The 15367-nt window shown below is 40.1% G+C and overlaps 1 protein-coding gene across 1 annotated transcript in view; it reads left to right on the top strand.

The window, feature by feature from the left end:
- The window catches only part of adcy3a (adenylate cyclase 3a), a 359639-nt gene that overhangs the window by 333551 nt on the left and 10721 nt on the right, over positions 1-15367 (top strand). Inside the window, exon 19 of the mRNA XM_034173754.1 lies at positions 11503-11627. Coding sequence (XP_034029645.1) covers positions 11503-11627 — 125 coding nt within the window. The remainder of the gene's footprint in view (positions 1-11502; positions 11628-15367) is intronic.

The following is a 15367-nucleotide window of genomic DNA, read 5'->3' as shown; positions in this document are numbered from 1 at the left end:
AAACAAAGGAGAGGATTATCAAACTCTTAAAAGAGAGTAAATCATCATGCAATGTTGCAAAAGATGTTGGTTGTTCACAGTCAGCTGTGTCTAAACTCAGGACCAAATACAAAAAACATGGGAAGGTTGTTAAAGGCAAACATACTGGTAGACCAAGGAAGACATCAAAGCGTCAAGACAGAAAACTTAAAGCAATATGTCTCAAAAATCCAAAAATGCACAACAAAACAAATGAGGAACGAATGGGAGGAAACTGGAGTCAACGTCTATGACTGAACTGTAAGAAACCGCCTAAAGGAAATGGGATTTACATACAGAAATGCTAAACGAAAGCCATCATTAACACCTAAACAGAATAAACAAGGTTACAATGGGCTAAGGAAAAGCAATCGTGGACTGTGGATGACTGGATGAAAATCATATTCAGTGATGAATCTCAAATCTGCATTGGGCAAGGTGATGATGCTGGAACTTTTGTTTGGTGCTGTTCCAATGAGATTTATAAAGATGATTGCCTGAAGAGAACATCTAAATTTTCACACTCATTGATGATATGGGGCTGCATGTCAGGTAAAGGCACTGGGGAGATGGCTGTCATTACATCATCAATAAATGCACGTTTACGTTGATATTTTGGACAATTGAAAGGATGTTTGGGGATGATGAAATCATTTTTCAAGATGATAATGCATCTTGCCATAAAGCAAAAACTGTGAAAACGTTCCTTGCAAAAAGACACATAGGATCAATGTCATGGCATAGGGTCAATGTCAACGAGCAGATCTGATTTGATGCAGGTTTTAGTTTGGGGGATGGAAATTTACAGGGTGATTCCATAATTTATTCCTCAGAATTGAGTGATTCCATATTTTTTTCCTCTGCTTGGTCTAAAAAAGTAACCGTTACTGACTGTCACAATCTTTTTTTCTTGATTTCTTATAGTGTTTCTTAAAGCCAGAAAGTTGCCATTTGAAATGACTTTAGTTTTGTGTCATGTCTGTGATCTGCTTTTTTCCCACAAAATTAAACAACTGAATGAACATCCTCCGAGGCCGGTGATTCCATAATTTTTGCCAGGGGTTGTAGCAGTTAGTGGATTGAGATTAGTTGTTAACTGGCAAATGCTTAAGAAGGCATCAAAAATGCTGCTCCAAAAAGACCGTAGGGATGAACATTCGTAAAACATATGTCCAGTAGTTGCAGGTTGTTGGCAGCATCTAATACATGTAGGATCGGTATTTGTATAAAACCTAGACAGCTTAACTCTAGTGAGATGCAGTCTGTGTAATATCTTAAACTGGATTAGACCCTACCTTAGACAGAGTGAAGTTGAGTGAATACGCTGTACAGCATGCTCCCAAATCTCAGCTCTAATCTCAATATTGAGATCCTGCTCCAACGCAGATTTAATTTTGCCCAAAGAAGACACATCATTAGCCTACAATGTTTTATATAATTTGGCAATGTTACCTCTTGCAGCTGGGTCCCAGTCCAGTATACTGTCAAGGGCGTCCTTGCCAGAAACATAAGGAAACATATAGAAACGAATAGTGACTTCTGGCAAAACTTCGGGCATCTAAGAAATGTGTTCTTGGTACAGCATGATCCCGCTGAAGGGTTTCAAATGTTACAAAGATGCCATCTGAGAACAGGTCACTAAAAAGATCATATCCTTATTGTGCCATACTTGAAATCCTGTGTCACTCTGGGATACAGGAAAAAGATGGTTACCAGACATGGACATATGCCCACACGTAGTACTGAAATACTGAAATTAAAAATGTTTTCTGAACTGGAACCAAACTCGAAGAGATTCTTTAACAACCGGATTTTTTATGCTGTTAACTTTTACAGGCGGTGGAGAGCACATTAGAGAAATGGGAGGTGTGTCCGGATAAGAAAAAACTTCCATATATGCCCAAGTAGGAACCTTTTGCTTTTGTACTTTGAAATCCAATAAATTAACTTGGCAATATTTGCTGACCACTAATAAAAAAGAAATTGGGTAAACCTAGCCCTCCCATGGATTTGGGCATTTCTAGGAGAGATCTCTTTGCTCTGGGGTGGACCCGTGCCAAATAAAAGAGGAAATATGGGCATTAAGCTCCTGGAAGAAAGATTTAGTCAAGAAAAACGGGATCGTTTGGAAAAGATATAAGAAACAAGGCAACACTGTCATTTTTATTGCATTAATCCTGCCTGCAAGGGAGATAGGCAAAGATGTCCATTTAACTAGATCTAGCTTAGTATTGTCCAACAGATTTTTGAAGTTATGGATATATAAATCATTGTAAGAGTGAGAAATTGAGATTCCTAAATAGGTAAAAGGAGTGCTGTTGTTGTGAAAGTGTAGTGACACGGACCCACAACAGGGGGCACAAATGAACGGCCAATAGATGAGCCAAAAAGTAACAATTTAATGTTGTGAAATGTGCACAACGAACATACAGACAACCTCAGAATATAATTACAGTCAATCCACAAAAGGTGACATGTGGGCAGGCTCGAGGATAGAAGACGTCTGTCCTGAGAAGAGCCGGAACCACACGATTTCCGCTGCCACTGAACCTGGTGAATACTGGAGCCGCCAAGTCCCGAATTCCCAGGTGATCACCGTCCCCAACTGTCGGATCTGGTACTGCTGGCGAGAACAAAGACAGTCAAGTGTGGGTGTGTGTACACCCAGTAACAACAACGGTGGGAATGCCACCTCCACCTCTCACTCAATACGTTGCAGCGATCCCTCAGAGGAAAAAGAGTGCCGTCTTGCACAGCCTCCACAAACTAAGGACCTGCAAACACTCACAATAAACAGATTCAGAAAATACCACAAAAAGGCTGAGGATATTACCTCTAATGAAGTACGATATCTCGGCGATGAGGTGGAGATGACGTCTGGGTTTTATGGAGTGCGATGATGTAGAATGTGTGACAGCTGTCAGGAATTAATGAGTGACAGCTGTCACTCCCGGCTGTGTCCGTGGCGGCAGCGCCCTCTCGTGCCTGAAGCCCGCACTTCAGGCAGGGCGCCCTTTGGTGGTGGGCCAGCAGTACCTCCTCTTCTGGCGGCCCACACAACAGCTGTTCTATTTTAAATGGGAAGATGTCGATTGACAGGAAAAAGCAAGCTTTTTGAAAAATTCAATTTATAACCTCAGATCCTTCCAAAATAATGAAACATATCTATAAATTGCAGTAAGGATGCTAATGGATTAGATATGTAGAGAAGAAGATCATCCGCATATAAAGAGGTCTTATGGACAGACCCCTCCCTCGTGATCCCAGTTATGCCCCCCTCCACCCAGAGGGCAATAGCCAAGGGCTCAATAGCTAGGTTGAACAAATATGGCAAAAGGGAGCAGCCCTACCTCACACCATGATGGAGGAGAAAGTAATCTGAAATTGTAGAATTGGTATGTACTGAAGCTTTAGGAGTGGTATAGAGAAGCCTAATCCAAGAGGTGAATGTTGGGCCAAACCCAAATCTATCCAGAACAGCAAAAAGGTACTGTCACTCGATCTGATCAAACGCTTTCTCGGCATCAAGAGAAAGCACAACTTCAACAGAATGAGAGGAATAGATTACATTAAAGAGCCTACGTATGTTATAAAATGACTGCCTACCCTTTACAAAACCTGTCTGATCAGGGGAGATGATATTGGGAATATTTTCTTTGAGCCGTTGCGAGAGAATTTTAGTCAGAATTTTATAGCCAGAACAAAGGATACTAATTGGCCAGTAGGTAGCACAGTCCAGGGGGTCTTTCCCTTTTTTAGGAAGAACCAAGATTACTGCCTGGGTCATTATTTCTGGTAAGTGTTTTTTTTTTTTTTTTTTTTGTAATTATTTCTTGAAAAACTAAACAAAGGATAGGAGTTAATTTAGAAGAAAATGATTTGAAAAAGTCAATGGGGAATCCGTCAGGACCTTCTGCCTTTCCACTTCGCATAGAACCAATACCTTGAGAAATTTCCTGGCATGTTATTCCAGAATCCAAGCAAGATTTAACTTCAGACCTGATGTTTGGAAGGACAGTCATATCAAGAAATGCATTTATGTCAGGCATACCTATGTTGGTGTCATTTGTATAAAGATCACTATAGAACTTCCTGAAAGTGTCATTTATTGTTTGGGGGTGGGTGGAGGTACCATCAGGTGTGACTCAGATCTCTGGGATGGCTCTATAGCAGCTGTTGATTGTTTAAATTGGTGAGAAAGCAGTCTGCTTTCTCACCAATTTAAAACAATCCGCCAGGGCTGCCCTTTGTCACCGGTTTTGTTCATTATTTTTATGGACAGAATTTCTAGGCGCAGCCAGGGTGTAGAGGGGGTCTGGTTTGGGAACCACAGAATCTCGTCTCTGCTGTTTACGGACGATGTAGTTCTGTTGGCTTCGTCAAATCAGGACCTTCAGCGTGCACTGGGGCGGTTTGCAGCCGAGTGTGAAGCGTCCGGGATGAAAATCAGCACCTCCAAATCCGAGGCCATGGTTCTCGACTGGAAAAAGGTGCTTTGCCCTCTTCAGGTCGGTGGAGTGTCCTTGCCTCAAGTGGAGGAGTTTAAGTATCTCAGGGTCTTGTTCACGAGTGAGGGACGGATGGAGCGTGAGATCGATAGATGGATCGGTGCAGCGTCTGCAGTGATGCAGTCGCTGTATCGGACCGTCGTGGTGAAGAGAGAGCTGAGTAGGGGGGCAAACCTCTCGATTTACTGATCGATCTACATTCCAATCCTCACCTATGGTCATGAGATTTGGCTCATGACCAAAAGAACGAGATCGTGAGTACAAGTGGCTGAGATGAGTTTCCTCTGCAGGGTGGCTGGGCGCTCACTTAGAGATAGGGTGAGGAGCTCGGTCACTCGGGAGGAGCTTGGAGTCGAGCTGCTGCTCCTCCACATCGAAAGGAGTCAGTTGAGGTGGCTCGGGCATCTTTTCCGGATGCCCCCTGGATGCCTTGCTGGAGAGGTGTTCCGGGCATGTCCCATTGGGAGGAGGCCCCGGGGAAGACCCAGGACACGCTGGAGGGACTACATCTCTCGGCTGGCTTGGGAACACCTTGGGGTTCCCCCGGAGGAGCGGGGGAGGTGTGTGTGGATCGGGAGGTCTGGGCGGCTTTGCTTGAGCTGCTGCCCCCGCGACCCGACTCCGGATAAAGCGGAAGAAAATGGAGAAAGCAGTCTGCTTGGTTTTTCACTGGGTTCATAGCATGTTTGCTTGGACTTAAACGAAAGCTGTTCAGTGTCTCTAATTGATAAATTATTGAATTCAGTCTGCAATAATAATGTCTTTATATAGTTTAGGACTGTAGTCAGAGGAGAGCTCTGTGTCAATGTCTTATATCTGTTTGGATAGTTCTAAAATACGTTGCGTATGTTTCTTTTTTTTTTTTTAAAGATGAGTAGGAAATAATTTGACCCCTTAAGTAAGCCTTGAGGGATTCCCACATTGTTATATAAGACATACCCAGGGTCTGGTTTATTTCTACAAAAGTGTCAATCTGACTATTCATAAATGGATAAATATACAGCAACAATGGATCAAACTGCCAGGTACATCTGGGTGCAACACTATTTGGAAGGGACAAATCCAGTTGTACATGGTCCAAAACAATAATACTGTGATACTGACAGTCGGTGGCATATTGGAGACAGTCATTGCTCCAGAGTACGAACGATGAACTGGCGAGAAAAAAGACTACCGTTTAGTTGTAGGATTTAATTTTCTCCATGGGTCTGTGAGTTTATATGATTCCATAAATGGGTGGAGAACCTTAGCAGCTTTAGATGTTGTACTATTAGGCTCACTTCTGGATCTGTCTAGGTCAGGGTGCAGCACACAGTTAAAGTCACCGCCTAATATCAAATGATGTATGTGCAGATCAGGCAACTTTGCAATAAAATCAGCAAAAAATTGTGGGTTGTCCAATTGGGTCCATAAACATTAGCTAAAATAATTTGAGAACCAAAGAGTTTACTGGATACAATAATATATCTGCCGTTCTAATCCACAATTATCGATGCTGGGACAAAGTGGACTCCCTTATGCACCAGAATACCTGTACCCCTAGATGTGTCACCATATTTTGAGCAAAAAATCTGACTGATCCAAATTTTTCTGAGTTTTGCCTGCTCGTTGGTGCGAAGGTGGGTTTCTTGCAGGAAAAGTATTTGTGGATCAAGAGATCATAAGTGGGCAAACACATGACTACATTTAATCAGATGTTGAATTCCTCTGATGTTCCAACTGATGAGCCGCATGGAACCTAAAGTGCTGGAGCTAGGTGGTGCCATAAGGGTAAAAAAAGCAGTATAATGGCCTTGAGTGGGTGAATTTTGATCAGTGTATAGCCCCTCATAAAGCAGGTTACAAAAAGAAAACAAAAAGGAAGATGAAATGAAATGGCAAAAGAAAAAGAAAAATAGAAGTAAAAAGGGTAAACGAGGGATGAAAAAGTACATGAAACGTGGCTGAAACCAGGTAAAACACTAAACTAGACCTGGCCAGCAGAACACATATTTATAATGTTTTAGCTTTACATACTTTGCAGTGGTTGTTAGCAGTTACAATTATAACTTCAGTGTTAAACAAATAAAACTTGGAGGAGGTGCATCGCCCCAACCAAGACTGATGCAAGCATAAAGTTACTCAAACTTAAAATTAGCTGAATTTCTGAAGGTGCTTTACAGCTGAGGTACAGTGAAGAAAAATAAGTATTTGAACACCCTGCGATTTCTCACTTAGAAATCATGGAGGGGTCTGAAATTTTCATCTTAGGTGCATGTCCACTGTGAGAGACATAATCTTTCTTTCTTTTCTTTCTTTCTTTCTTTGTTTATTCATTTCGAGCAGGTTAATACAAAAGAAAAATAATATATATATATATATATATATATATATATATATCCAGTACATATGCAATTAATTTATCATTTAGCTCGAAAAAGAGTGGGAAGAAGAAAACTTATTAAATCCCACCTCCATTATTCATTTTAACACACACAAAAAAAAATAATCACAATGACTTCCTTGTCAGATCAACTGAAAACAAAAATTAAAAAACAAAACATAAAACAGCAATTTATACATATTCAAGATTATTGTTAACAGCAAAGAGGTAGATACCAGCAATGGTGAGGACAAAAATACCAAAATGGTAACAACATGACATAGTACACAGCAGCATTGGTAAGAAATGCACAGGTAGAGGAAAACACGTACCAACAATTATAAGGAATTGTAAGGTATAGCACAACACTGATAAAAAACAGTACATTAAATTCCAGTCTCTCTGTATACAGACCAAACCGCATTTTTATATGAGGACTTGAATTTGTGAATGTTTCGGCAGAGCCTCTGCTGTAAATCCAGAGTATTCCACAATTTCACCCCACAAACTGTCACACAAAAACTTTTTCGAATAGTTCTAACATTAGGCAGAACAAAATCTCCATAGCCTCTCAAATTATGAATGTTCTCTTTAAGAGCAAAACATTTTTGCAAGTTGTTCAGTAGTTGATTATTAAAAGCTTTAAAGATGAGTGTATTATATTTTACAAGGTCATACAATTTTAATAACTTGGACTGAATAAAGAGATCATGAGTATGTTCTAAGTAGCTAACTTTGTGAATGATTCGCACTGCCCTTTTTTGCAGTAAAAATAACAGATTTAATGAGCATTTGAAATTGGTACCTCATACTTCAGCACAGTATGTAAGGTAGGGGAGCACCAAGGAACAGTATAACATATGCAGTGCGTCATGATCAAGATATTGTTTAACTTTATTTATAATTGAGAGGCTCTTGGCAATTTTGTTTTTTATATGACTGATGTGAACTTTCCACGATAATTTACTATCCATAATTACACCTAGGAATTTATTCTCAAATACATTTTCAATTTGTACACCATTAATAATAACTTGAAAGTATGGATTGCTTTTGTGATTACCAAAAGTCATTACTTTTGTTTTGTTTAGATTTAAAATTAATTTGTTTGTATCCATCCATTTTTTAGTTTATTCATTTCCACATTCACCGTATCCATAAGCTCATTGTAATCTGAGCTACTATAAAAATATTGGTGTCATCAGCAAAGAGAATTAATTTTAATGACTGTGATACATTAAATATATCATTTATGTACAGATTGAACAGGATTGGACCTAATACTGACCCCTGGGGGACACCAAAGGTAATGCTAAGAAGTTCAGATGAATAGTCACCCATCTTCACAAACTGTACTCTTCCAGTCAGGTAGTTTCTGATCCAGTTCCCAGCTAATCCTCTGATCCCGTAATTCTCTAATTTGCTTATTAAAATAGAGTGATTGATTGTGTCAAACGCTTTTTAAAATCGATAAAGATACCAACAGCAAGCTTATTTTGATCCAGTGCATTTGTTATGCTTTCTACTGTGTCAACTATTGCCATAGAGGTGGTTTTATTTGACCTAAAGCCATACTGGCTTTCATTTATTAATTGATGTTTGTTGATGAAGCTTACAAGTCTAGCAGAGAATAATTTTTCCATAATGTTTGAGAACTGAGGCAGCAATGAGATTGGTCTGTAATTGGTGAAACTGTGCTTATTCCCACTTTTGAATAATGGTAATACTTTTGCTATTTTCATTTTACTTGGGAAACAACCGGACTGGAATGACAAGTTGCAAACATGGGTGAAAGGAGTTACAATATAATTGACAACGCACTTAACAAGTGACATATCAATGCCATGATAATCAGTGGAATATTTGCTTGTACAATTGAGAACTATCCTTTTGATTTCTTGTTCATTGGTTGAGGAGAGAAACATTGAGTGAGTATTCTTAATCATTGTTGCATTAAATTGACTTTTGGGTTGGTCTGGAATCTCAGCAGACAACTCTGGACCAACATTCACAAAGAACTTGTTAAATTTGTTAACTATATTGATCATGCAGTGATTGTCACCACTGATGTTATCAAAAATGATTGGGATATTCTGATTTTGTTGATCCCTGTTTAATAATATCATTCAATATGTCCCATGTTTTCTTTATGTTTGATTTATTATCAATAGTTTTTGTTTAAAATACAGCTGTTTAGCAGTTCTAATTATATCAGTTAATTTATTTTTGTAAATTTTATATCTTTGTTCCGCAACTTTAGTTCTAAGCTTAATAAACATTTTGTACAGATATTGCTTCTTTTTTTTTACATGCATTCAATATGCCTTTTGTAAGCCAAGGACTATTTATAGATTTTTTCTTTATACAATATTCTTTAACTGGACAATAATTATTATACAGGGAAACAAACGTATGCAAGAAATTGTCATATGCTGTATCAACATCTGTTTCAGAAATGACTGAGCTCCAATCCTGTTCTTTCAAACTGTTGATAAAAGCATTAATGGTTTCATCAGTTCTTATTTGTTTGTAAGTAATTTTCCTTTCCTCATAACTTTTCTTTAATTCACAGTCACACAGAGTAAACACGGGAAAGTGATCTGTGATGTCACATATTATTAAACCACTTGTTGCTGGAACACCCATAATATTGGTAAAAATATTATCTATTAATGTAGCACTGTGTGAGGTTATCCTGCTTGGTTTGGTTATTGTAGGGAAAAGGGACAAACTGTACATTGTATCAGAAAAATCATCTATTGCTTTCAGTTTGGTAGGATTCAGCAAGTCAATATTGAAATCACCGCAAATGACTAACAGTTTTTGGCTAAAAGAAGAAAACCTTTCTTCCATAATTGGCAGTGAAAGTTTCAATATTTGAGCCAGGTGATCGATACACACAACTTACAGTAATATTTTTCCTTTTCCCATTACAGATTTCTGTAATTGCAATAACACTAAAAGGAAAATTAAATTTAAGCAAAACCCTTTAATAGAGCTGAAATTGTTATACATACTTCTACTGTTAAAGTGTATTATGGACATTTTCCCCTCAGAATTTATATTGTTAAATTGATCTTGTGTAAAATAGTTACAGTCACCAACCAAGGTAGAAAGACAATTATTATCAGGGTCTATCTCAGGCTGATCAAGTATACTGCACTCCATGTAATTAAACGTTTCCAGTTCCATTTGTTTGTGTTGGAGAATAGTTTGTAATATACACAAATCCTTGCTGTTTGGTGATGAAGGCATATTTGGAGTTGTCATATTATTCAAAAAGTCTCAGGACAATGTTAGTTTTGTATTACCTTATCAGAACCATTTGTCAGATGTATTTGTTGAAATCCATTGGACAGTGGACAGTGCATGTCCACTGTGAGAGACATAATCCAAAAAAAAAAAAATACGGAAATCACAATGTATGATTTTTGAATAATTTATTTGCATGTTACTGCTGCAAATAAGTATTTCAACACCTGCCAGTCAGCAGAAATTCTGGCCCTCAAAGACCTGTTAGTCCACCTCTAAAAAGTCCACCTCCACTCCACTTATTATTCCAAATTAAAAGCACTTATTTGAGGTCGTTAGCTGCATAAAGACACCTGTCCACCCCACACAATCAGTAAGACTTCAACTACTAACATGGCTAAGACCAAAAAGCTGTCCAAAGACACCAGAGACAAAATTGTAGACCTCCACAAGGCTGGAAAGGGCTACAGGGCAGTTGCCAAGCAGCTTGGTGAAAAAAGATCAACTGTTGGAGCAATTATTAGAAAATGGAAGAAGCTAAACATGACTGTCAATCTCCCTCAGACTGGGGCTCCATGCAAGATCCAACCTTGTGGCATATCAATGATCCTAAGAAAGGTGAGGAATCAGCCCAGAACTGCATAGGAGGAGCTGGTCAGTGACCTCAAGAGAGCTGGCACCACTGTTTCCAAAGTTACTGTGGGTTATACACTAAGACGTCATGGGTTAAAATCATGCATGGCACAGAAGGTTCCCCTGCTTAAATCAGCACACATCCAGGCCCGTCTTAAGTTTGCCCATGACCATTTAGATGATCCAGAGGAGTCATGGGAGAAAGTTATGTGGTCAGATGAGACCAAAATAGAACTGTTGGTTTAGTATGTCAAGATAAATGTTAAATCAAAAATCTTGCATTTAAATTCATTAGAGTGGAACAAGTGTGGCCTTTTTTAATTAAGTGTTTTTTAGAGTGTAAAACCTCAGACAAGAGTGCAGACAGCCTTAGCCTTTAACACAAGCGGATGTATCGGCAGTGCTTCTTTGCAACCTGTGTTGATTTTTGCAAAACGTTAACCAGGCAGTTCTCTGGGACATCCTGAAAATTTGCAGGATCCCCAAAAAGTTGCTGGACATAATAGTTGGACTATACACACAGTCAGAGGACCCACTGGATAAGACCAAAGAATTTCCTCTCATGACCATTGAAGGCTTATCAATTATTTTTGGAAAGAATTGATGAAATTATCTGCTATAAACTTTCAAGATGTTATAGACTCATGGCTGCAGGTAGGTTTGGCAGTTGTCTTGACTGCTTGGTGTGTGGTTTGTGTCTTATATGTTGCGCTGTCACCAATGCACCAGGTCTCAATAAAGGTGGAGTGCTGGCAGGCGTGATTGGAGCCCGTAAACCTCACTACGACATCTGGGGCAACACTGTGAATGTGGCCAGTCGCATGGAATCCACTGGGGTGATGGGAAACATCCAGGTATTGTGCTAACCGCTGCTGCATGCATGATGTGTAACCTTAGTATGCTGTCCACTTCCAGTAACTGACATTAAACCCAAATGTTGTTCATCTTCTGGCTGCCCTTATTGTTCTTGTTCAGGGTCACCCAGTACAGGTCTACACTGGGATTTAGCAAGTGCAAGTTTTATAGTTTTATACCGGATGCACTTCCTGACACAACTCCAGTTTTAGCGAGTGAAACACACACACTCCTTTGACTTCCTAAATCTTTCAAATATGTTTATTGGGAAACTAGTCACACAACAGAGAAATTAACACCCGACAGTTATGTTTCCTTTCTTATTCAACAGAAAGGAAGAAAAAGTCATCCATGACAAAAATAACTAATAACAGAAACCTGCATCAACAAGGAACACAAAACAAAAATGGCAGAAGGGAGAAAATAAATAAAAATAAAAAAGATCCCCCCCCCCCCACAAAGGAGTGCATTCAATTCAGTCTTACTCCCCCTCAAAATGAGAGACCAGTGGCTGACAGATCTTATCAAAGTCCTTCATTTTGTCCTTCAGAATAAATCTAATCCTTTCCAGATGTGAGATGTTTGTCAACCTATTGTTTGAAGGAGGGCACCTCATTCTTTTTTCCAGTTTAGTAGTTCAATATTTTTTGCAGTCATAAGGCCATAAGTCGGAGGTGCTGTTGTGCAACATTTAACTTCCTTAGCCCCTCAGAAGTTCCAAGAATTATTAAAATAAGATCTGGGTCTAGTCGAATCCCCAAAATCTGTGAAAAGAAATCAAATATTTCATGCCATTAGTTTTGAAGTTTGGGGCAGAGTGCGCAACTATGTGATAGGGTAGCCTCCATGGACTCGCATTTCTCGTACAGAGGAGAGACTTCAGGGAATATTTTATGCAGTTTTGTTTTGGAATAATGTAATCTGTGCAGTATTTTTAATTGAATTAAATCGTGTTGCGCATTTAGAACATTCATGTACAGTAGTGTTCAGAATAATAGTAGTGCTATGTGACTAAAAAGATTAATCCAGGTTTTGAGTATATTACTTATTGTTACATGGGAAACAAGGTACCAGTAGATTCAGTAGATTCTCACAAATCCAACAAGACCCAGCATTCATGATATGCACACTCTTAAGGCTATGAAATTGGGCTATTAGTAAAAAAAGTAAAAAAGGGGGTGTTCACAATAATAGTAGTGTGGCATTCAGTCAGTGAGTTTGTCAGTTTTGTGGAACAAACAGGTGTGAATCAGGTGTCCCCTATTTAAGGATGAAGCCAGCACCTGTTGAACATGCTTTTCTCTCTGAAAGCCTGAGGAAAATGGGACGTTCAAGACATTGTTCAGAAGAACAGCATAGTTTTATTAAAAAGTTGATTGGAGAGGGGAAAACTTATACGCAGGTGCAACAAATTATAGGCTGTTCATCTACAATGATCTCCAATGCTTTAAAATGGACAGAAAAACCAGAGATGCGTGGAAGAAAATGGAAAACCACCATCAAAATGGATAGAAGAATAACCAGAATGGCAAAGACTCACCCATTGATCAGCTCCAGGATGATCAAAGACAGCCTGGAGTTACCTGTAAGTGCTGTGACAATTAGAAGACGCCTGTGTGAAGCTAATTTATTTGCATGACGTGCAGAAGAGGTTACAATTTGCCAAAGAACACATCAACTGGCCTAAAGAGAAATGGAGGAATATTTTGTGGACTGATGAGAGTAAAATTGTTCTTTTTGGGTCCAAGGGCCACAGACAGTTTGTGAGATGACCCCCAAACTCTGAATTCAAGCCACAGATCACAGTGAAGACAGTGAAGCATGGTGGTGCAAGCATCATGATTTGGGCATGTTTCTCCTACTATGCTGTTGGGCCTATATACGAGGTCTATTAGGCAAGTATCCGACCTTATTATTTTTTTCAAAAACCATATGGATTTGAATCACGTGTGATTACATCAGACATGCTTGAACCCTCGTGGGCATGCGAGAGTTTTTTCACGCCTGTCGGTTACATCATTCGCCTGTGGGCAGTCTTTGAGTGAGGAGTCGCCCACCCTCTCGTCGTTTTTTTCATTGTTTAGGAATGGCTCAGAGACTGCTGCTTTTTTATCAAAATTTTTTCAAAACTGTAAGGCGCAACTGAGTGGACACCATTCGATAAATTCAGCTGGTTTTCGGTAAAAATTTTAACGGCTGATGAGAGATTTGGTCTGGTAGTGTCGCCGTAAGGACGGCCCACGGCGCCTGACGGCGATCTGCGCTTCGAGGCGGCAGCATCTTGCCGTTTCAAGTTGAAAACTTCCACATTTCAGGCTCTGTTGACCCAGGAAGTCGTCAGAGAACAGAGAACTTTCAGAAGAAATCGGCATGAGGAGTTTATTCGGACATTCCATTGTTAACGGACATTTTGTAATGAAAGAACATGCGGGCAGAGTCGCATGTCGGGCTGGACCCGACCGCGGGGGGTCGCGACAGGAAAAACACCTCCGTTGGAAACCTTAACGGACAAGTTGAAACATGCCCAAGCTATTAAACAATTTCTCAGTTACTCACTTGTTGAAAGCCATCAAAAGCCGCCTGAATTTTACAAATGGTTTTCAACACGGAGGTGTTTTTCCTGTCGCGGCGCACACAGATTCGCCGAGTCATCACGGAAACGACTCGGCGAATTTGCGCGCACGTCTTTCATTACAAAATGTCCTTAAACAGTGGAATGTCTGCATAAAGTCCTCATGCCGGCCTCTTCTGAATCTTCTCTGTTCTCTCACGACGTCCTGGGTGAATTAAGCCTTAAATTAGGATGTTTTCAGGTCGAAACAGGCCGACGACGGCGCCTGGAAACGCTGCACGACATCCCGCTCTGTGGGAAGTCCTTACAGCGACAGAAACACCCCATAATCTCTCATCAGCCGTTAAACTTTTCACCGAAAACCAGCTTAATTTCTCGAATAGTGTCAATCAATCAATCAATCAATTTTTTTATATAGCGCCAAATCACAACAAACAGTTGCCCCAAGGCGCTTTATATTGTAAGACAAGGCCATACAATAATTATGTAAAACTCCAACGGTCAAAACGACCCCCTGTGAGCAAGCACTTGGCTACAGTGGGAAGGAAAAACTCCCTTTTAACAGGAAGAAACCTCCAACAGAACCAGGCTCAGGGAGGGGCAGTCTTCTGCTGGGACTGGTTGGGGCTGAGGGAGAGAACCAGGAAAAAGACATGCTGTGGAGGGGAGCAGAGATCGATCACTAATGATTAAATGCAGAGTGGTGCATACAGAGCAAAAAGAGAAAGAAACAGTGCATCATGGGAACCCCCCAGCAGTCTACGTCTATAGCAGCATAACTAAGGGATGGTTCAGGGTCACCTGATCCAGCCCTAACTATAAGCTTTAGCAAAAAGGAAAGTTTTAAGCCTAATCTTAAAAGTAGAGAGGGTGTCTGTCTCCCTGATCTGAATTGGGAGCTGGTTCCACAGGAGAGGAGCCTGAAAGCTGAAGGCTCTGCCTCCCATTCTACTCTTACAAACCCTAGTGTCCACTCGGATATTCCTCACAGGTACAGAAAAAATGTTGATAAAGCAACGCGCGCCGTCTCGAGCAGCGTGTGAAACAAAGGAATTCAGCCGAGAGGGCTGGACCACATCTCACTCAAGGCCTGCCCACAGGGAAATGACGTCACTGACACATGTGAAAAAACTCACGCATGCGCACGAGGGTTCAAGCATGATTGGT

The sequence above is a fragment of the Thalassophryne amazonica genome, chromosome 7, assembly GCF_902500255.1.
Source record: "Thalassophryne amazonica chromosome 7, fThaAma1.1, whole genome shotgun sequence".
NCBI classification, from domain to species: domain Eukaryota; kingdom Metazoa; phylum Chordata; class Actinopteri; order Batrachoidiformes; family Batrachoididae; genus Thalassophryne; species Thalassophryne amazonica.
Note: the sequence above shows the minus strand (reverse complement) of the source record. Positions and strands in the feature narration are given on the sequence as shown.